This window comes from Pantherophis guttatus, chromosome 14, assembly GCF_059756535.1.
Source record: "Pantherophis guttatus breed Tessera chromosome 14, ASM5975653v1, whole genome shotgun sequence".
In the NCBI taxonomy this organism is placed as follows: Eukaryota; Metazoa; Chordata; class Lepidosauria; order Squamata; family Colubridae; genus Pantherophis; species Pantherophis guttatus.
Genome location: NC_142076.1, coordinates 21,113,830 through 21,136,018, shown reverse-complemented (window position 1 = coordinate 21,136,018; position 22,189 = coordinate 21,113,830). Strand labels below are relative to the sequence as shown.

At 46.4% G+C, this 22,189-nt stretch overlaps 1 protein-coding gene across 4 annotated transcripts; it reads right to left on the bottom strand.

The window, feature by feature from the left end:
* Positions 1-388: 388 nt before the first annotated feature.
* On the bottom strand, positions 389-22,040 carry MICALL2 (MICAL like 2). Of its 4 annotated transcripts, none has more exons than XM_034441562.3 (17): positions 21,190-22,040; positions 14,889-14,937; positions 11,118-11,259; positions 10,249-10,439; positions 9,786-9,907; positions 9,001-9,678; positions 7,874-8,127; positions 6,506-6,578; positions 6,129-6,268; positions 5,672-5,824; positions 5,450-5,514; positions 5,216-5,339; positions 4,840-4,930; positions 3,826-3,899; positions 3,346-3,460; positions 1,790-1,836; positions 389-1,200 (listed from the first exon to the last, which is right to left on the bottom strand). In XM_034441562.3, exons 1-17 carry the CDS (start codon positions 21,330-21,332, stop codon positions 1,121-1,123), a joined length of 2,541 nt encoding a protein of 846 aa, XP_034297453.2. In that variant the 5' UTR covers positions 21,333-22,040; the 3' UTR covers positions 389-1,120. The 4 variants fall into 4 exon arrangements, with proteins under 4 accessions (XP_034297453.2, XP_034297455.2, XP_087734799.1 ...); XM_034441564.3 differs by having other exon boundaries at positions 7,874-8,124; positions 21,190-21,748; XM_087878673.1 differs by lacking the exon at positions 21,190-22,040 and adding an exon at positions 19,372-19,415.
* Positions 22,041-22,189: the final 149 nt, after the last annotated feature.

The following is a 22,189-nucleotide window of genomic DNA, read 5'->3' as shown; positions in this document are numbered from 1 at the left end:
GCTCTTCTTCTTCCTCTCCTCCTCCTCTTCCTCCTCCCTCCCTCTTGATCTACAAATGCTCTTTTCTTCTTTTCTTCCTCTTCCTCTTCTTCTTCTCCTCCTCCTCTTCCTCCTCCCTCCCTCTTGATCTACAAATGCCCTTCTTCTTCTTCTTCTTCTTCTTCTTCTTCTTCTTCTTCTTCTTCTTCTTCTTCTTCTTCTTCTTCTTCTTCTTCTTCTTCTTCTTCTTCCTCCTCCTCCTCCTCCTCCTCCTCCTCCTCCTCCTCCTCCTCCTCCTCTGCCAAATGGCTTTCCCTTAACCTTCTGGGCCAGCCAGGAGATGACATCTACATTTTACAAAAAGTTTGGACATCTACCGTTCCTTTCCTCCAAATTCACAAACTGTCAATCATAAAACATTTTAGTTTTATTACAATGTACAAAAGTAAAAAAAGCCCATTTGGATCATCCCACAGGCCAGTTCTGGAGTGAATCTGGTTCTTCAGAATCATGAAAATAGAAGCACATGGGGTGAAAGTTGTGATGATTTTTGAATGAAAATTCCTGAGAATGTTTTTTATTTCCTGAAGTTGCTTGCAAACAGGCCTGCTGAGAGCTACAGCGCCACCTGGTGTCCAGAAAGCGATTTCTCCCTGGGATCGCACCGAAATCCTTGCAGGGAGAGGAACTGAAAGAAATCTTATTTATTGCTGCTTGATCCAAAGTAGGAAGCGAAGTTTTTCTCTTCTTGGAAAAATGAAATGGTACAGTCCTGCCAGGAAAAAAAATGGGAGGGGGGTGCAGCCATGTGCCCCAAATTCTCCTGCAGATAGAGAAAAAGGTATTCCTGGAAAATCTTTGATTCTCAGCTGCTGAAAAGCTTCGTTTGAAGACGCTCAAACTTCACTTGAATTTTTGGCCAATGTTTCAAAAGGCAAAGGGATTGTTGCATTCATATTTTCCCCCCAAGGCTTTGCTCCTCACTATCCAAGCATTTCCTGGGAGATCTCCTTCTGCTTCCATTTTTCCCCCCTCTGTGGGGCAGCCCAAAAACTTATCCCTTCTTAGGAACAAAGTTATCTGAACAGCAAATAGATCCATAGGTGATGAAGCTCTTTTGTTTGCATTCCCCCCCGTGGATTCAGTTCTTGGGTTTTGATATTCGGAAAAAGCCAAACTTGTTTTTCTTTTTTTCGTTTTCCTGGGGGCTTCGAGACACACCTGTGGGGAAGAAATAGCTTCTTAAACCATTTATCGGTCATTACGTAAGAGCTGCAGCTAAAGGTGATTAGGGGACTGGAGGCTAAAACATACGATGAACGGTTGCAGGAACTGGGCATGGCTAGTCTAGGGAAGAGAAGAGAAGGACCAGGGGAGACATGAAAGCAGTGCTCCGATATTTGAGAGGCTGCCACAGAGAGGAAGGGGGTCAAGGTCTTCTCCAAAGCACTGGAAGGCCAGACAAGGAATAATGGATGGAAACTCAACAAGGAGAGATTTAACCTAGAAATAAGGAGGAATTTCCTGACAGTGAGAGCAATCAACTAACCGATGGAACAGAAGTTGCCTTTGGAAGTTGTGGGAGTTTCATCACTGGAAGCTTTCAAGAAGAGACTGGACTGCCCCATCCTGCTTGGGCGGGGGGTTGGACTAGATGACCTACAGGGTCCCTTCCAACTCTGTCATTCTATATTCTATTCAGATAGTTCTCGACTTACAATTAGCAACCGTTTGAACTTACAGCAGCCGTGAAAAAAAGGTATGATAAAAGTCGTCTTGACCCAAATGGCTTTGTAGGTTTGAGACTTACCAAACTTTTTGATCATGTCAACGAAAATCTCATCTTCTTCCAGTTCCCTAGAGAAGGAAGCAGAGTAGATAGTCCAACCCCTGGAGCAGTGCTAGCACTCCAGATGTTGAACTAGACATCCCCAAAATCCCTTGGCCAGCGCTGGAGTTCCTTTTAAGGTCCACCGGATCTATATTGAGCTCCATACCCAAAATGTCCACTCAAGGGAAGTCACTTCCAAGCAATGACAAGAGCACACTATCTTTCTCAAACCCGCCCCCTTGGTTCAAGGTTTCAAGGCATCAATTCCCCAAAATTCTGCCTTGGAAAAAACAAAAACAAAGCCATTTATGGATTTGGGGGCCGCCCTGAAAAAAGACTGGTGAACCTCAGTGGGCTACGTTCAATCAAAAGCTTCTGAGGAGTGTAATTCTGGATTACGTTCATGGACCATTCAGAGATGTGGAAAGTCTTGTCTCTAAAGGAGGCTGTTGGTTGCCATCCTGTATTAAATGCTCCTCCTCATTTAAAAGCATCCTACAATCACCAAAAGGATGCTCAATCTTACTTCCTCTGTCAGGCCCCCGAAAACAAGATAGGTGTGCTGAGATTCGTCTAAAGAGTTTCCTTTAAGGTCCCTTACCTACAGACAGAATTTTTGCCAAATTAAAAGAGATTATTTGCATAAAACATGGAATCTAAAACATGGGAGCTATTAAGGAGGAACTGCCTTCACCTTCTTTCTCTCACACAAACTCTCTGAACCAAATTCCTTATTGATTTTTTTTTTTTTTTTTTTTACTGTTCCTCACCCATAGACAGAAATCTTGCCAAACTACAGCAGATGACTTTCACCATTAAATATATATACTCTGGGAACTATTGAGGAGGAACCGTCTTCATCCCCATTCTCTCACACAAACGCTCTAAACTTTGCTGTCTCTTGGTCCTCTGGCACGTGGCCCCTCCCTGCTGGGAATCCAGACTACATTCCACTACACTTCCTTCTTCACCCGTTCAAAAAGCAGACCTGAAGACGCTGCTCATTTTACAACACACACACACACACACACACACACCCAAATAAACGTAAACAAAGCTAGTTAAGAGTTTTAGGAGAAGAAAGAGCCCCGCCCCTGCCGGATGAGCAAACAGCTTCCTTGTACAGTATTCACAGCTTCATCTGCCCAGTGGAACTCATCCTCACAATTAGCAACGCCACCGCAGCCAGAAACTACAGACAATCATCCCTAATTACTCCAAGGCTCTTGCCAAAAAGTCAGACCTGTGACTCCTGTTTGGCAGAAGGAGCTCCTAAAGCCTCTCAGGAGGGCTGTTGACCTTCCCTACGAAAGGCATCAGGCCAGGAAGTTCCTTTTTCAAAGTAGCCACTTCTGAAGAAATGGGGAAATTGCGAAACCGCAGGGCAAGCGATGGCTTCTTTCCGCCCAATTTCCCAACTTTGGTAACTTTAGGACGTGCGGACTTCCAACTCCCGGAATTCCCCAGCCAACCTCGCTGGGAGACCAAGGGCCCTTGTCCCTCTAGTCCTCCTGCCCTCCTCCACCCCTTCGTACCTGAGTCTGTCCTCATCCAGGTTTTCTACAATTTTGTTCCGATTGTTGACCGTGTCCAAGTACGAGTCAAGGAGTTCCTTCTCTCGAGCTTTCTCCTTCGAGGTCTTCAAGTAATCTGGACGGAGTTGGGGGGGGGGGAAGAACCAGAATGATATGTTTAAAAAAAATAGTAACCCCGACATAAAACGTCGAAAGGCTCTCCCACAAGAGTTGTGTCGGGAACCATGGGTCTCCTTGGGAAGAAGATCCAGGAACTGTTAGGGAAAGGAGGACAGAAGAAGTTCTGAAGTTCTGGACATCATAGTTGATGGAAGGCAAGCTTGCTTTCTCAATTTTTCCTTCAGGATAATGGGCTTAGAACCGGGATGGGACCTGTATCTCTCTTTCTCCTTCCTCGTTCTCCACCGAGTTTTCTGACATTTTTGCTATGTTACAAAATAGGTTGAATCTTGCCAAGAAGAGAATGGATGGGATACTCACCGGCTTTGCCAATGAGAGTCCGTAGTTCGGTCTCAATATCCCACTGTTTTACTTCCAGTTTCTGCTGGTTTATCCTGCAGGAGAGAAATGGTACTTTAAGGCAGGGGTCTCCAATCTTGGCAACTTTAAGACTTGTGGACTTCAACTCCCAGAATTCCTCAGCCAGCAAAGATTGGAGACCCCTGCTTTAAGGGATCCAGATTCGCACATGAGGCCGGTCCAAAGTTTTGCAGCCTCCTGAACTGATTGCTGGAAGGATTCTACTACATCTTTTTCTTCTTCTTCTTCTCCTCCTTTTTTTAAAAAAAATATTTTTAGTAGAATTTTATCATGCAATAAAAATAATTTCAAAAAAAGAAAGAAAAAAATACAGGGCAGAAGAAAAGAGAACAAATAAGAAAAGAGTTTTAAAAAGTGGGGAAAAAAAGGAAAGAAAATATTCCCATTTCAAAAAACAACTTTCTGTCAAAGAGGGAGGGAGGGGCTAAGAAAGGAAAAGAAAGAGCGAATGTGCTCGTTTAGCGGCCACAAGGGACTGGCAACTTGGTCGTTAAGCGAAATGGTTGCTAAGCAAAACTTTTGACTTTAGCTTTCATTTTGCTCTGCAGCAATGACCTGCAAAGGTCATAAAAGAGAGGCCTGGTTGCAAAGCTACTTTTTTTCACTGCAAATGGTCGCTAAATAAGGCAATCGCTAAACGAGGACTACCTGTAATGAGTAATGATCCCTAGTCAGGGTCTGTTGGGTTTAAAAAGGGAGCCCTTTTTAAAAAGAGAGAACTGGTTGCAAAGCTACTTTTTTTCACTGTCCTCACTGCAAATGGTCGCTAAATAAGGCAGTCGCTAAATGAGGAGTGCAAATAGTCGCTAAACAAGGCAGTCACTAAACGAGGACTACCTGTAATGAGTAATGATCCCTAGTCCTGCTCTGTTGGGTTTAAAAAGTGAGCCCAAATCCTATATAGTCGGCAACTGGCTGCCCAGAACCGGCCATGAACCGGCCAGTTTCACTCACTTGTGCATCAGCTCGGATTCCCGTCTCATCAAGATCTGCTTCTCGTGGATCAGTTTGAACCACTCCACCATCAGGGCATCTTCGGAATCATCTGTACACAAGACCCAAGGAAAAAGTCAAACGAGGCCTTCTCCATCCCAAAGAACCTCAGACAGACCCTGTGAGGTAGGCCAGGTGGGAAAAGAACCCAGCACCTGCTCCTCTGCAGATGGAAAAATTGCCCAATTTGGAAAACTTCTCTTAATCTTGTTCGCTATTAAAGAAGGAAAAAGCAGAAGCCACGTATTTCCGCTTTCCAGGCCTCCATGAGGACTAGAAACCTGGATGTTTTCAAACCTCTTTTCAAAAGAAGACTGGAAAAGCAGGACCCCCTCACCTCCCTCGCAAGCCCGCAGCTGTTTCTCCAAGGAAATCCCCTTCTGCTCCAGCTTGTCCAGATCTCTTCCAATCTGCCGGATTTCCTTCTGGATCTCTTCCTCGGGGACGTAATCCGGGTGGAGCTGAAAGACACGGGATTCACCACCCTGAGGCTCACGGCAGAAAGCAAAAGTTTGGCCTCCCGACAATATTGCAAGGTAGGCCGGCAGCTCGGCTGGAATCCAGAGCCTACCTTGGTGGGAGACATCACTTGATCGCTCGGAGGCTTCCAGAAGGTTCCAGGAGAGGACGGCCGGGCTGAAAACAAAGAAGGAAAGATTCACTTGCTGTCCGAGGGCCTCCCAGATGTTGCCGAACTACAATTCCCAGCATCCCTCAGCAATGGCTCTCCTAGCTGGGGCTGATGAGAACTGTAGTTCAGCAATGTCAGATACTCAGTTTGAGAGAAACTGACCGGGCGCAACCACTGTTTTTGACGAGCTCCATTTCTCTGCTTTGGCAGTGGCTGGCTGAGATTCCCATGACACCTTCCCTTTTTGCCAACCACTGGAGATATCCAGATGTGCCACCAACAGCTTCTTCTTCTGGGGTTGAACAGCCAGCGGTGCTATTATGGGAAGAAGGGAAAAAAAAGAGAGAGAAAACCCAACGTATGAGCGTGGACTTGAGTTCAAATTCAGCTTTCAGCTATCCCGATGGGCGAGATCCTTCTCATGGAGGGCGTGGCCAGGACCGGACAAAGTTACCCCAGATAGGGGCCAAACAGGCAGGCCAAAATAGAAGAAACTGAGCTATCAAGAGTTCTCTCCCCTTCATGAGGACTAGCGCCTTGCTTGAAAGGTTTTGGAAGCCCAAAGGGGAAATAAACCGCCAGGATCCCCCAGATCCCGTCAAAGCAGGTCTAGTCGTACCAGAATTGGGAATTGCTGGGGAGATGACAGAAAGAGACGGCTTGTGGTCGTTTTGTCCCGGTTTCACCTGTACATTGATCTCCATCTTGTGAACATCCGTAGTTTTTGGGGAAAGCTTGGCTTCGTCCTGGCGGGGGGGTCTGCAGGAAAGGAGAGAAGCTGTTGGCACCGACACCCCCCCCCCAAACCAACCAACATTTTGTGCCCAGGAAGGCAGAATTGGGCAGATCCATACCGGATTTTGCAAATCAAATAGAATCAAAACCGTGTGAAGCCTCCAGAAGTTGCGAATGCTCCAACACTGGAAGTTTTTAAGAAGATGTTGGATAATATCTTCTTAAAAACTTCTTTCACCTTCCCTCTTTTTTAGCACTCACTTGACTGGTTTCAGCCTCGATCTCCAGTCTTCCGGGCTCTCCAACTTCTCTTCTGGCCCCCGGACACCTTTCGCTGAATGAGAAACACGCAAAGGAAGGTGAAGCGTAAACCAGCATTCAAGGTTTGCACTCCTCCTCTTCCTCCCAAGTCCCAACCACCACACGGAGTGATGTGAAATTACGGGGCGGATGTGCAAACATGCTGATACTGCAAAAAAAAAGTATGCAGCTTACAGAACCGAGGTCTTCTTGGTCAATAAACCGAGATTTATTGCTTTCAAAACGGGTAGAATTGGGTTTGAGCGCTGCTTCCATCCATCCCGTCTCACAGCTGGCTGGGGAATTTTGGGAGTTGAAGTCCCCCCATTTTAAAGTCGCCCAGGTTGAGAATCATCGGTTGAAACATTAACTAGGATTTATGGAGAGTCTCAGTTATCCAAGTCATGGTTGTCCCAGTGGTGCTGTTTTTTTCAAGAGGGAAACTGGACTTATCTGGTTTTTCTTTGAAGACGTTTCGCTTCTCATCCAAAAAGCTTCTTCAACTCCACCATCCAGTCAGAGCTAAAGAAGCTTCTTGGATGAGAAGCGAAACGTCTTCAAAGAAAAACCAGATAAGTCCAGTTTCCCTCTTGAAAAAAAAACATCTTTGGGACAACCATGACTTGGATAACTGAGAATCTCCATAGACTTCCATTTCTTCCTTCTTTCCTCCCTCTCTCCTCCCTTCCTTCCTTCCTTCCCTCCCTCCCTCCCTCCTTCTCTTTCTCACTTCCTTCGTTCCTTCCCCACCATCCAGTCAGAGCTGAAGAAGCTTCTTGGATGAGCTGGTCACGACCATGAACTGGAGGACTGAGAAGACATTTTCCTTCCCTTCCCTTCCCTTCCCTTCCCTTCCCTTCCCTTCCCTTCCCTTCCCTTCCCTTCCCTTCCCTTCCCTTCCCTTCCCTTCCCTTCCCTTCCCCTTCCCCTTCCCCTTCCCCTTCCCCTTCCTTCCTTTCCTCTTTTCCTTCTCCTTTCCTTCTTTTCTCCTTTCCTTCTTTTCCCCAAAGTGTTTTTCCCAAGAGGCAAGTTGGATTTTCTGCTTTTTCTTTGAAGACATTTTGCTTCTTATCCAAGAAGCTTCTTCGGCTCTGACTGGATGGTGGAGGGATGGAGCCACTCAGAGTTGAAGAAGCTTCTTGGATGAGAAGCGAAACATCTTCAAAGAAAAACCAGAAAGTCCAATTTGCCTCTTGGGAAAAAAAAAAAAAAAAGCACGTTTGAGTTATTAACTAAGATTGAAACCATTCAATGGACTGTCTTTGATCAGGGATTTAAATTGTGAGTTGTACCCAACCCATTGCAGGCACAGGGACGGCTGCTTCCTACCTTTAACCACCTTGGTGTCCGATTTACGTCCAGTGTCGGCCGATGTGCGGATGGACCCATCCTTGATTTGGTTCTGGGGTTCAGCTCCGACCCCCCGTTTGTGGCCAGGATCCTTGGGGAGACTCACAACCAGATGTGATGTTTCTGCCCCTTTTGGTGTGTCTGCAAAAGCTGGCTTGTTAAAGGGTTTGCTGGTTGGGGGATTCTGGAGTTGAAGACCCCGTGAACCGGAGAGGGCAGGAGAAGATGGGCTGCTGGAAGCAAAGGACGATTATTAGCTTCTTGGCTGAGTGAAGAATAGACAGAATCCTTGCAAAGCATGGGAAGCGAGTTCAAAAACTGCCTTCTTCCAGCATATCAATGTAATAAAGAAATAAAATTATAACCAACAGATCCCATACCAAATCCAATCAGAGTTTTAAATTCGGCCTATGATTTAATTATTTTAATCTGCTTTTAAATTCTATTTTGTACATTGTTTTTATTATGGCTGTTCACCGCCCTGAGTCCTTTGGGAGAAGGGCAGTATATAAATTAAATCAATCAATCAATCATCAATCAATCAATCCATGAGAGGTAAAGTTGCATTCTTGTCCATTCCAGGGTAGGTTGCCCCCACCCCACCAACACCCCTCTTTGCAAATTTAAACCTGCAATTTAAGGAAACCCAGTTTGGTCTAATGGTGAAGGCACCAGGTTTAAAAGCAGGAGATGGTGAATTGTAGTCCGGCCTTAACTGTGAAAGCCGGCTGGGTGACTTTGAGCCAATCACCAGGAGATGGTGAGTTCTAGTCTAATCTAGTTCTAGCCGTAGCCAGGAAAGCTGACTGGGTGACTTTAAGCCAGTCACTAGGAGAAGGTGAGTTCTAGTATCGCCTTAGCCATGAAAGCCAGCTGGGTGCCTTGAGCCAATTACCAGGAGATGGTGAGTTCTAGTCCTGCCTTAGCCGTGAAAGCCACCTGGGTGATATTGGGCCAATCATTCTCTTTCAGCCCAACCCACCTCACAAGGTTGTTGTTATGGGAAAAATAGGAGGAGGAAGGTGTGTTGGATATGTTCGCTGCCTTGAGTTAGTTGTAAAAAATAATCTTAGTAAGTATATGCTGGTGGAATAACAAAGGCTCACCTGTTGTATGCCAAAGATCGGGGCACTGCAGCACCAACCCCACCCGGCTGGCTGGTCGAGGGCTGCGGTCCTGGTAAGACGCGCTGAAGGATGCTCCGGGCTTCGTCTTTCTTGCTGTCGCTGCTGCTGATGGGGACCTGAGTTCGAGAGAAGGGGGTTTTCTCAGGGACTTGGGCAGGCTGGATAAGAGAGCTGGGATTTCTCGCCGGTTCCAGTTTTCTCGCCGGGAAGCCGGAAGAGCCTGGATCAGCCTGGAAAAACTTCTCCCGAGCCTGCTGGATTCTGGAGCGCACCTCCGTCGAAGAGGAAGCCCCGGGTGGGTCCGGCGTTGGGGCAGGAGGGTGCAACCGAGGGAAATTCGGACTCGTGGAGACCCTGCTGGTTTTAGGACTCCGGGAACTGGACGGTTCCTGAGTGGCTGGCGGTTGGGGAATCACATTGTTTTGGAAGGTCCTACGCGGTTTGGGCACCGGCGAGGCTGCCTGCGTTGGTTCCAGCCCCTTCCCACAATTCCCTGCAGGGGTCTTGGAAGTGATGGTCTTCTTCTCCGTCCGGCTCTCCTGGACAGGAGGACCCTGAGGGAGGTCAGCTCCCGCGTGGCGGTTGCAAAGGAAGGTTCCCGGGTTAAGTCCGGCTTTGTAGTTTCCACTCTGTAAAGTGCTGGAGCATTTTTGGCACCTGGAAGCGAAATTTGGGACAAATCGTGACCAACGAAGAGGGGATCAGATCAGTGGTGAAATGCTACCGGTTCGCAGCCCCTGATCAAGTCCTCCAGAGACCCATACCTAAAGCAATTCCTGTGATACAGCTTCCCATCCATCAGGAGGCGTTGCACCAAGTGGACATGAGTTCCGCAGATGGCACAGTTGCTCGGTTGGGCATTGTTCTTCTCGGCTAAGACCCGTCTCTGGGAGTCAGGAGAAAACAGGGATTCAAAAGGAGCCCTCCCCCCGCTCCATCAAGCCAAAGACCCTCCTCTGTTTTACTAAGAGATTTCTAAGCAGCTCCCAAGCATTCTCTGTTCCGATTAGTTAAGCCTCGCATTTATGACCGGCGGTATCATCCTGCAATCATATCACAATTTGCAAGGGTTTTTTTTTTTTTTTGCCAATTTCCGATTTAAAAAAAAAAGACCTAAGATACACTCTGTTGATCCATGGAGGTTCTATTCTGAAATATCCAGCTGTCATAAATATACACAGAGAGAGAGAGAATCAGCCTCCAGGACAAAAGGACGGTGTTACGTACTTCGGCTGTCGGACAGGTATCCATCCCCAGCCTACGCCCCACCACAGCTGGCTCTGCTTTGGGTTCAAGATGAAGAGGTCGCCTGGCTGGTTGCGTTGAACTCGGGGCCTTCGGCTCAGGAACTACTTTTTTCTCGGTTGGCTGCTCACTGGGTTGGGAAGCCGGGCGTTTGATTCCAGCCATCCCTCCAACTGCGGGTAAAGAAACAGAATTGAGATGCCAAGGACATCAAAGCTCAGAGCGGGCATATAAAAGACACATCCAGGGCACAATTGGGTATCTTAGTCCACGAAACTGGTACCAAATGCAGTCTGATTTACCTGCCTTTTATCATCAAGGCTGATGGTTGCTTGCTTGAGATAATCATCTGGGTTTTTTTTTAATCAATATTTCTTCTCCAATTTAAAGAGGCCTTCCTTCCACTCATCCCTCCTTCCATCCCTCTTTGTTTTTCTTCCTTCCCTCTTTTTTCCTTCCTTCCTTCTCTCTTTTTTCCTCCCTCCCTCCCTCCCTTCCTTTTCTCCCCTTCCCTCCCCTTCCTCTCCAACGTTCTCAGCCATTACCACTCCAGTTTTGCTTGGAGGTAACACTGCCTCTACCCATGGAAGCTCCATCTCTAGCTATCCTGGCTGAGAAGGACCATTCCATGGCTTATGTCAAACTAGCTGCATCTTGGGTGTTTTCCTTTGTTGTTGTTGTTCTTGTTTAATCCTTCCTATCCTCTAAAATTTTTCAGAGGCTTCTTAAGAGCCATCCCAGCACGGACAGGACTTCCCATCAGTCCAAAACCTGGAAGGAGGGAGAGGGAGAGGGAGAGGGAGAGAGAGAGAGAGAGAGAGAGAGAGAGAGGGAGGGAGAGAGATACTCACTGGGTGACTTGCCGTGGAAGTAATTGTAATATTGGGAGACGTAAGTGAGGATGCTCAGCCGGTCAGGCACTCTGAGGGCCACCATATCTTCAGCGTCCAACAAAGCTGGGATGCCCAGCTCCTTCTCCGCAACTTGGAAAGCCTGTGAGATGCGAACAGAGAAGTTGAGATGATGTCCCTTCTCTTTAACCGAGCGGAGATCCGTGGCCAAATTATTTTGTAGGACAGCCAAATCCACGCACGACTTGAGGTCCCCAGTCCTGTAATACACCCATACAAAGCAGAACTCCAAGGCAGATGAATCCCTCAAAGAACAGCTTTATTGGATAAATAAATAAAATAAATAACTTTATTGTCATTGTATGTGTATACACAGTATACCCATACAACAAAATTCACTTAACACCCAAAGACCAGGTCCAACATATATAACAATCCCCAAACAGCCACCCACCCACCACAATTCCCCACCCCTAAACCACCCAAACATCCACACAGCAGACCAAGTAATGCTGTCCAACAGCTCACTGATGGTGGCCCTTTAGTTCATTGTTGATAATAGCTCTGGGATAAAAACTATTCAGAAGACGTGCGGTCCGAGTTTTAATTGTTCCGTATCTTCTGCCAGAAGGCAACAGTCCAAAAAGATTGTGAGCAGGATGGGAAGAGTCTCTCAGAATGTTGTGCAACTTTCTCAAAGCGAGATTCAAAGATGTCGTCCAGGGCTGGTAGCTGGAGCTCGATGATATTCTGGGCAGTTTTAATGATTCTCTGTAGAGCTTTTTTTGTCCGCTACAGAGCTGCTCCCATACCATGCAAGAATGCCGTATGTCAGGACACACTCAATGGTGCTGCGATAATAGGACAGAAGGAGATGCTGAGATAGATTGATCTTCCTGAGCATTCTCAGGAAGTACAGCCTCTTCTGTGCCTTCTTCACAAGCATGTCAGCATTCATAGTCCATGAGAGGTCCTCCGAGATATAAATGATATATCATATTGGCACAGATCTGGTGAAAACCGACTCTGAAGGTTCCTGCAGTTTTCACCTAATTAAAAGTAAAAGTTTTTTTCCTCAAGCCCAATCAATCAATCAGTCACATGGACCAATCAAGGCTCGGTCTGGTGGCCTGGTGACCTCACTCCTCCTTCCTTGGGTCAGGTGTGAAGAACGACCTTGGTTCCCAAGAGAAAGTATTTTATTTTGGCTACACAACCCCAGCTGTCTCTAATCCCCCCTCCCTATCCCTCAGCTCCGGTGTGGCAACACTGAAGCTCCAAGATGGCTTCGGCCAGGCCAGCTTCAAGGTTGTTGACACCTGGTCTCCTGAGGGAAAACCATCACCCGGGAACAGCCTCCTTCCACCGGAACCCGTTCGTGTCCTCTTGGCAGGCTGAAGAAACCAAGAAAGCGTTTTGCAAACTGTTCTCCATCAACTTCACACTTTCTGTCAAGTTCCCACACTTTTGCCAAGAACAGTGGATTGACCCGGCCTGGGAAGGACACCCCAGAAGTCAACCCTGATGTGAAGGAGAGTTTTCACCACAGAGTTAAACACCACCAAACGGGTGGAAGCCTCCATCTACCGGGAGCGAAAGAGAAGCCGGCACGTGCAAATTGAATCCAGCGACCGAGACGACAGTCTGTGAAGTCTTCTAGTCCTCATTAAAAAGGCTCTTTGGTGCGGTCGGAAAAGAATCTCATTTCCAAGCTTGGCTCCAAGGAGTCGAAGGCTGGCCAGGCCACGGAAACTCAACGTGGAGGTCCAGCTCCTTCCCCAGGACATTCCATTCCTCCAGCCCTCGACCCACGCTTGGAGGGTTGGATTCGGCACAGACACTATGGGTGGTCCTTCCTTCTCACAAACACATCTGGGAGCCTTTTCTTCCTCGCAACAATTGGCTTTCCCAGGCACTCCACATCCGAGGATCTCAGGTTTCCAAAGACAGAGTAAGGAAGGGGGACGGAGGGGGATCTGGTTTCCAGACGAAAGGGGGAATGTATTTCAGGAGGCGGCCAGATCGGGACAAGGGAGTCCAATGGACTGGCAAGAGGCCAGGGGTGAAAGGATACATAAATCTGATGTTTGGTTTTCAAGGAGGTTCCTCGGATGATTGGAAATCTGATCTGCTTTACAGGGTTGTGAGGGGCAAAATAAAGGGAGGGGAAAGGACTAAGATTGACCTGTTGTCCTTGGGACAAGAGCAGAAGGGGATGGAGATGGAGAGACTGGGACACAGAGAGAGAGAGGGAGATGGTGAAGGAGAGAGAGACAGAGAGGGAAATAGGTGATAGAGATGGGAGAAGAATGGAAGATGGAGAGATGGAGACGGGGGATGGAGAAACTGAAGCATAGACTGAGAAAGAAAATGGAGGGAAGTGGATAGATGGAAATAGAGAGATTAAAAATGGATAGAGAAATAGATTAAGAGATAGATAGACAGATAGATAGATAGATAGATAGATAGATAGATAGATAGATAGATGGATGGATGGATGGATGGATGGATGGATGGATGGATGGATGGATGGACAGACGGAGTGGTGCAGTGGCCGAGAGGTGGAGCTCTCGCCTCACAATCAGGAGGCTGTGAGTTCGATCCTTGGTACAGGCAGATATTTCTCTCTCTGGGCACAATGAGAATATATCTGCAGAACAAAATTCCTCATTGGCGACAGGAAGGGCATCCGGCCAGTAAACACTCTGCTAGCTCCATTCAGTTGCCCAGACTCCACCCCCCACCGCAAGGGATTATGGGGTTGCTAAATGGTGATGGTAGGTAGGTAGGTAGGTAGGTAGGTAGGTAGGTAGGTAGATAGATAGATAGATAGATAGATAGATAGATAGATAGATAGATAGATAGATAGATAGATAGATAGATAGATGCATCAAGACTCTCTCCCCTTGTAAAACTTGCATTCAAGAATTTAAACTTCCATAAATACGTACCTACATTCATACCACCATATTTCGCAATCTTCCCGTCCACTTCAAATTACATTTTTTTATTTATTTGTGGTTTGGGGCCAACCTGGCTGGAGCAAAGCTACGCTGCAGAACCACAAAACGCCAGGCGCACAAGTCAAGACTAAGCTAGCATAAGGTAAATCATCAGCCATCATTCCACGTCAACTTGGTCCGACCCCGATCAATAACCAACCCTAGCAGCCACGCTGTTGCCAAAATGGGGTTCAGGATGGCAGCGGCTGTTGGTGCTTTGGGCGGTGCAGACATTGATAAAAAGTCCTCACCCTAGGACAACTTTCCCTCCATGCAAATTGACGGCGCTGGAAATCCTGCCAAACTGGTTTTTCTAGACTCTGCCTTGAACTGAAGGAGAATGTGAGTTCACTTTCAAGATTAATCCACCTGATCTCCCCCTTATTTTTAAGGTTTGACCTCTTCCAGATAGACTTTGGGGTTCCCTCCAGACCTCCAACCTGGAGCCCGTCCATATTCAGGGTATCTCAAGTCCCCTGAATCAGATATTTAACCTCTTCCACCAACGCAGCTCACGAACGCTGCAAACAAACAGAAAAAGGCCCAGGGAAAAATTGAGTAATTCCTACGCAGGGCAAGCAAACTGCTATTTCTTTCTTTCTTTCTTTTTTTTTAAAGGAAAGTTAATGGTGTTAAGTATTTGTTTTATGATCTGCTTGTTCTGATCAAATCTACTTGAGGTCAAGGCACGCAGGAAAAAGAGACGGGAAGAAAAGCAGCCTCGAGGGAAATGAAGAGGAAGCAAAAGAGAAGGGAAAAACCACCTTACCAGTGCATTGTTCTCAAGGACGTTTTCCTTGTTCAGGGAAGTGAAGTCTCTGAAACAGAAAGAAAAACAAAAGTTATAGAGAAGGAAGTAACAACAGGCCAGGATCCCTTGCTCCACCATGGTGCCGGCCAGGCCAAACTTTCTCCCTACACCTCACAAGCCAGCTTTTCCACCATCAAAGCAGGCAGCATATTCTTAATTTTAGGATGTTTTTCCCTAACATTCTCCTTGAAATCTTCCTTTCCTGGAATTTACATTCCTTATGATGATGGAAGACAGACTCAGTCAACAAAGACGATTAGGGGACTGGAGGATAACACATACGATGAATGGTTGCAGGAACTGGGTATGTCTAGTCTAAGGAAGAGAAGGACTAGGAGGGAAATGATAGCAGCCTTCCAATATTTGAGGGGCTGCCCCAAAGAAGAGGGGGTCAACTGGGGGGGGGAAATCTAGCAGGTTCTGACAGGTTCTGGAGAACCGGTAGCGGAAATTTTGAGTAGTTCGGAGAACCGGCAAATACCACCTCTGGCTGGTCCCCGAGTGGGGAGGGAATGGAGATTTTGCAGTATCCTTCCCCTGAAGTGGGGTGGGAATGGAGATTTTGCAGTATCCTTCTCCTGGAGTGGGGTGGGAATGGAGATTTTGCAGTATCCTTCCCCTGGAGTGGGGTGGGAATGGAGATTTTGCAATATCCTTCCCCTGCCATGCCCAACAAGCCACACCACGCCTACCAAGCCACGTCCACAGAACCGGTAGTAAAAAAAAAATTGGATTTCACCACTGGAGTCAACCTATTCTCCAAAGCACCTGAAGGCAGGACAAGAAGTAACGGATGGGAGAAAAAAGTCCAACCTAGAATTAAGGAGAAATTTCCTAACTGTGAGAACAATGAATCAATGGATCGGTCAGTTGTCTAAACAGTCTTTGTAACCACGTGAAAAAATTTCCCGTAACAGTCGTGATTCAGTTCAGCTATTTCATCCTGCAGGAATCTACCTGCCCTTACACGACTATTTCAAGAAAAAAGATCCAGTGTGAACTTCTAATTAACAATTCCACATGCCTGCTGCAAGTTTCTAAGATCCAGATCTACCTTCTGGAAAATCTCATCCATCCACAAAGAAATCTTATATTCACAGCTGTCTAAAAGGGGTGCTTTTGCAAGCATCCTAAATCTCATCATGCAGGCAGAAACTGAACTGGCTGGCATTCTCCGTAGTGTGAATCGAGTTATTTAAACCACCTGGAACCAAGAAAACCCGCCTCCTGTGGCATTAAACTCTCCTTGTGTTAATATATAGTTTTGGTTGGACAATACAGGGTGTTGTTTTTTTTGTTTGTTTTTTACTGCAACAGCATTCGTGTAAATAAAAATTAAACACAGGCTGCTAAGAGGGCAGAAAACAATTCAACAGAATTTAGACTAAACGCCTGCAGGAGGTTTGAACAGTCACATCTCTTGGGTAACAACCAGGAAGGTACACCCAGAAGACGGGCGAGAAGGAATTGGAGAGAGATGGAATTTCCAGTTTGGGTTTTGGCGATGTAAACAATAAATCTAAGGAAACAGGGAACAAACGTACATATCAATGAAAGAATGTCTTACTGAATTCTTGGGGCTCAGGATTTTACAAGGAGACCCAGTCCAAATGTGAATAATATTCTGATTTTCAAGGGTATCTGTTCAGCCCAGATTCAGGGCAGTTCTGCCAATACAGAAGGAGTAAGCCAGCTACTCTGTTGAAAGGAGTTGGCCCATCACTACGACCTGACAATCAGCCAAGTTGGGCCATGAAGCCCTGATTTAAATCTCACATCTGTCAGAAATTCACCAGAAAGAATTTGGAAGATTGAAACCATTGCCCTTTCGGTCTTCTACCAACCTCAGGTTGCTCCAGGTAAGGAAAATCAGGAAAACAAACCCAATATTCTTGAGTTACTTCTTGAGTTACAATATTCTTGAGTTACTTATGTAACTTCCCAACACACAGGAGCTAAATATCAAAAGGTGACACCCCAACATCCACGAGGTAGAATAGAATAGAATAGAATAGAATAGAATAGAATAGAATAGAATAGAATAGAATAGAATAGAATAACAAGAGTTGGAAGGGACCTTGGAGGTCATCTAGTCCAACCCCCTGCTTAGGCAGGAAACCCTCCACCACTTCAGACAAATGGTTATTCAACATCTTCTTAAAAACTTCCAGTGTTGGAGCATTCACAACTTCTGCAGGCAAGTTGTTCCACTGATTAATTGTCCTCACTGTCAGGAAATTTCTCCTTAGTTCTAAGTTGCTTCTCTCCTTGATTAGTTTCCACCCACAAAAGATGTTGGCACCACAACATTATCTTCACAACCAAGCCTTCTGTCCACAGGAGCTTTAGCCCAGGAGGTGGTCTGACCTTCAAGTCCAGTGATGCATCGGGCAGACCAGTTGTGGGTTTCAAAATTTTTTACTACCGGTTCTGTGGGTGTGGTTTGGTGGGCATGGCAGGGGAAGGTTACTGCAAAATCCCCATTTCCTCCCCATCAGCTGGGACTCGGGAGGCAGAGAATAGATGGGGGCGGGGCCAGTCAGAATTTTTACTACTGGTTCTCCGAACTACTCAACATTTCTGCTACCGGTTCTCCAGAACTGGTCAGAACCTGCTGAAACCCACCTCTGGGGCAGATCCATCGTGTTGAGACCTGAACCGGTTGCTGAAAATATTGCTCCGGTTTGACCCACAAAACTCTTGGGAAGACACGAGGGGAGTGGGCTCCCTCCGGTCTCACTCGCCCCAGACATGACAGCGATGAGATCTTAAGGAGAGGAGGAAGCCCACCCCACTGATCATCTCCATTCCTGCCTCCCCCACCCTCTGCCTCGCCTGCTTCGCTCACAAACGTTGTCACATCTAAATGTAAACAGCCAACAGTTGTCAGGCCTGTTAGCGGAAGACGTCTAAACATCAGCTGGGAGACGCAGAGCGTTCCCATCCCCGACAAACCCTTGTTTGTTTTAAACCCGCCATTCCAAGTGTCATTGCAAACATCTGTTCTGAAATTAATGTTTTTATTTCAAGACAAACAAGAACGAGGGGCTTTCCGGGTATTTTTCATTGAGCTGAGACAGGCAGTGATGGTCTGAAGCGTTAAGGACCGGGTGGCCTCCCAAGGCATGGCCGAGAAGTCAAAAACATCAAGATGGCGCCTGCGATGCCCATAAAAAGTGGGCGGGGCTTGGATCAGACCGTCGTAGCAGCCATGTTGAATTTTTGGATCTCCTTGGAACAACCACAAAATAACCTCGAAGATGTGAAAATTCATTTTTATTTATTTATTCAATTTCTGTAGCAAGCCACCAAGTGACTCTGGGCATCTTATAATTTTAAAGTTATAAAACAAGTCAAAACCTTTTTTTAAAAGAAATGTTGGCTGCCATGCTTTCCTCTAATTTTCTCCCTTTTCTCCTCTCCACCTTCCCATCTCTGGAAGTTACTTTGCTTTTATTTGGGCTGAAGACGAGCTAGAAAAATTCACCATAACTGAACCCAAAATTATTTAGAAGGTGCCACATTTGATCAACAGGGCAATGGACTTTCTCCAGATCATACCTCAACCCAAATATTACGAATTGCATTTTGAAAGTTGTCCTGGTTTAGTTTTCTGCCAATTTTCTAACCTCCCAGAAGCTTCATGGGAGATACATTTTATTTATGTATATATTAAATTTCTTTGCTGCCTATCTTCCCACCAGGTGACTCTAATCCATCCCTGCATGCAGAAACTTAGCACATCAAGGGAAAACACTCTGTCAGAATTCTGCTGGGGATTTAATTTAATTTTAATTGATTCAGGCCCTGCCCAAGCCAGAACCAGAAGTTGGCAGTTGACTTTCTATCTGTCAAAGGTTGTTCTAGATAAGACGCGTTCAACCATATCAACTGTGATTAAATGTTATTTTATGGCGTCCGAGTTTAATGATTTCCCCATTGGGATAAATATTATGTTCTTTCCCCATAGTTAATGTGTGTTTTTGTGTGTTAGGTCTGTTGTTTCTTTTAACTCTCTCTCTTTTTTTCTTACTCCTTTTTTGTATGAAAAAGAAAGAGAAAGAAAGAAAAAGAGAGAGAGAAAAAGGAAGGAAGGAAGGAAGGAAGGAAGGAAGGAAGGAAGGAAAGAAAGAAAGGAAGAAAGGAAGGAAGGAAGGAAAGAAAGAAAAACAGAAAAAGAGAAAGAAAGAAAAAGAAAGAGAGAGAGAAAAGAAGGAAGGAACGGAAGGAAGGAAAGAAAAAAGAGAGAGAAAGAGAGAAAGAAAGAAAGAGAGAAAGAGAAAGGAAGGAAAGGAAAGGAAAGGAAAGGAAAGGAAGGAAGGAAGGAAGGAAGGAAGAAAGAAAGAAAGAAAGAAAGAAAGAAAGAAAGAAAGAAAGAAAGAAAGAAAGAAAGAAAGAAAGAAAGTCAGTCAGTCTATGGCTCTCTTAAGGAGATACAAACCAGAGATAAGAATGATTGCTTTGTTCCCAGCGGTCTTAGCATTCCATGGGGGATGGTCCTTTCTTCACTGGGGTCAGTCACATGGAAGGAAATGACAAATATGTGTCCAGCCACAGAGAGTTTCCCTGTTGCTCACAAACTCTTGATTCTGTGGTTGCACCGAGAATGACGTCAGACGGGTGAAATTTGGTGGGGAAAATTGGGAAATAAATGACTTTTCTGTCTGGTTCTTACTGCGAAGGGGACACACGTAGAATGTGTAAAGAAATGACAAATACTTGCTAGCCCTTAAACTTATTTTTAAAAAATTATTATTTACGGGGAAAAAAATACTATTCCATATAATGGGTGTTATTATACTGGACTTGGTTCTAACTGGGAAAACTCCAAGTTCACCCTGGATTCAAAGGGGATATTTGGATCAAGTAATAATCTGATTGGTCTGTTTTACAAGAGTGGTGTCAGAACAGTTCAGAATCCCCCCCCTCTCTCTCCTCTCTCTCTCTCTATCATCTATATGTCTGTCTGTCTGTCTCTCTCTCTCTCATCTCTCCCTCATCTCTCTTTCCCTCATCTCTCTTTCTCTTTCTCTCATCTCTCTCTCTCTCTCATCTATATCTCTGTCTGTCTGTCTGTCTGTCAGTCTATCCATCTATCCATCCATCCATCCATCCATCCATCCATCTATCCATCTATCTATCTAATACAATCTTATTTTATATATGTATAAAATTCACACATATATGGAGTTCACTACAGGTCAAGTCCGATAGGCCAATCCCAGTCTGCTTTATTAATTAGTTAATTATCTATCTATCTATCTATCTATCTATCTATCTATCTATCTATCATCTATCTATCTATCTATCTATCTATCTATCCCTCCATCCCTCCATCCCTCCATCCCTCCACCCATCTAATACAATCTTATTTTATATATGTATAAAATTCACACATATATGGAGTTCACTACAGGCCAGGTCCGATAAGCCAATCCCAGTCTGCTTTATTAATTAATTAATTAATTATGTTTTCCCCAGAGAAAATGCTGCTGCTGCACATAGCAATGTTCAAAGGTCAGGGATCACATGCGTAAGGAAGCTTATATATATATATATATATATATATCAGAAAAGAGAAATCCATTTGAACATTTAATGGAATTTATATGCTGTAATAAACTGTTTATGGGACCTGGCTTTTGGTACGTCCTGTAATATTGGAGCAACTCCTTTCATCCTTGGCCATTTCAGAAAGCAAAATAAAGCCAACGCAAACATTGAAGCCACACATAGAAATGCCACCACCCTTTGAGGAAAATGTCAGGGCAAATCTTTTCAATGCATCCTTTTCAAAAATAATAAAGGCGAGATCCAAATAAAATGGAAGAAATGCATACATCCCATGCAAACTCCTTCCTAAGTACACCCTCCACCCCCAAGACGGTTCTTTGGTGCAGCTTTGGGGCATCAAACCACACCTAAACAAACACACACATACACACCCTTTTCTGCAAAGGTTTATCCCAAACTGGGAGCTCCCCCCACATACACACACTTAAATCCGAAGGGCGTGGGATGGGGCGGTGGTTGTACCCTCTGGGAGATGCCCTACAGCCTGGGCATCGGTCCTGCCAAGACAGAGCACGACGGACCAAGGATCTGCAGCTTTTGAGGTTCTAGGGGTAGACTGCCTCGGGAGCTGGAAGCTCCCCTTAACTTCCGCGTGGGAAAAACGAGCGGTCCTCCTCCTCCCTTCCTTCCATGCTTCCCCCACCCCACCCAGGGAGGGGACCACCACCACCCCGGCGTCACTCACATGAGGTCCGGCCTGTGGCGGTGCAGAATGGCGCAAAAGGCCAGCCCGTCCCGGAACGAAGTGGTCATGTTGGTGACGGAGACGTCCTTGTAGCCTTCGCACTGTTGTTTGCACCAGAGTTGCAGGGCTTGGGTGGGCGACATCCTGAATTGCGGAGGGGGGGGGAGGGCGGGGGTGTTGGAGAGCGGGGGAAGGGGGGGTGTGAAATCGATCAGGAAAGAGGGATGGGGGAAAAAGCAGGAAGGAGAAATGGGGAGGGTCGAGCAGGAAAGAGGGATGGGGAAAAAAGCAGGAAGGAGAAATGGGGAGGGTCGAGCAGGAAAGAGGGATGGAAAGAAAAGCAGGAAGGAGGAGTGGGGAGGGTCGAGCAGGAAAGAGGGATGGAAAGAAAAGCAGGAAGGAGGAGTGGGGAGGGTCGACCAGGAAAGAGGGATGGAAAGAAATTCAGGAAGAAGAAATGGGGAGGGTCAAGCAGGAAAGAGGGATGGAAAGAAATTCAGGAAGGAGGAGTGGGGAGGGTCGAGCAGGAAAGAGGGATGAAAAGAAAAGCAGGAAGGAGGAGTGGGGAGGGTAGAGCAGGAAAAAGGGAAGGGGAGAAAAGCAGGAAGGAGGAGTGGGGAACACGGCAGCGAGAGGCGCCGGGCTGTTCTTTCTGGAGAGGAAAAGGCAGAGTTGGGAAAGAGAGGAGGGGGCTGCGGCCCTTTCCCCGGGTCTCTCTCTCCCTCTTTCCAAAAAAAGAAAGGAAAAAGGGGAAAGGAAAAAAAAAAAAAGAACAAGAAGAACAAGAACTTTTTCTCCGCGGGCAGCGCGAACTTTACTTTCCGCCGGGATCTTCACGCCTCCTGCAAGTCGCCGCCCCCGCCTCGCCTCGCCTCCCGGCCGGAGGGGCCGCCGCACAGCTGGGAGGCTCCCCCGGCCCAGCCCCGGCCGCCATCCAGCCGGCCAGCGCGCATCTCCCTGGGCAGGAGGATCCCCCGCAGTCCCGAGCAGGAGCACCGAA

What these genes read in the sequence shown, in the direction of transcription:
- MICALL2 (XM_034441562.3), bottom strand. Translation starts at nt 21,332, where the DNA reads ATGTCGCCCACCCAAGCCCTGCAACTCTGGTGCAAACAACAGTGCGAA. An exon ending in TCGAGGCTGAAACCAGTCAA is followed by an intron (nt 6,269 to 6,505) that starts GTGAGTGCTAAA and finishes CCTTTCCTGCAG; the next exon opens with ACCCCCCCGCCAGGACGAAG. An exon ending in CCCAGCAATTCCCAATTCTG is followed by an intron (nt 5,825 to 6,128) that starts GTACGACTAGAC and finishes TTCCCATAATAG; the next exon opens with CACCGCTGGCTGTTCAACCC.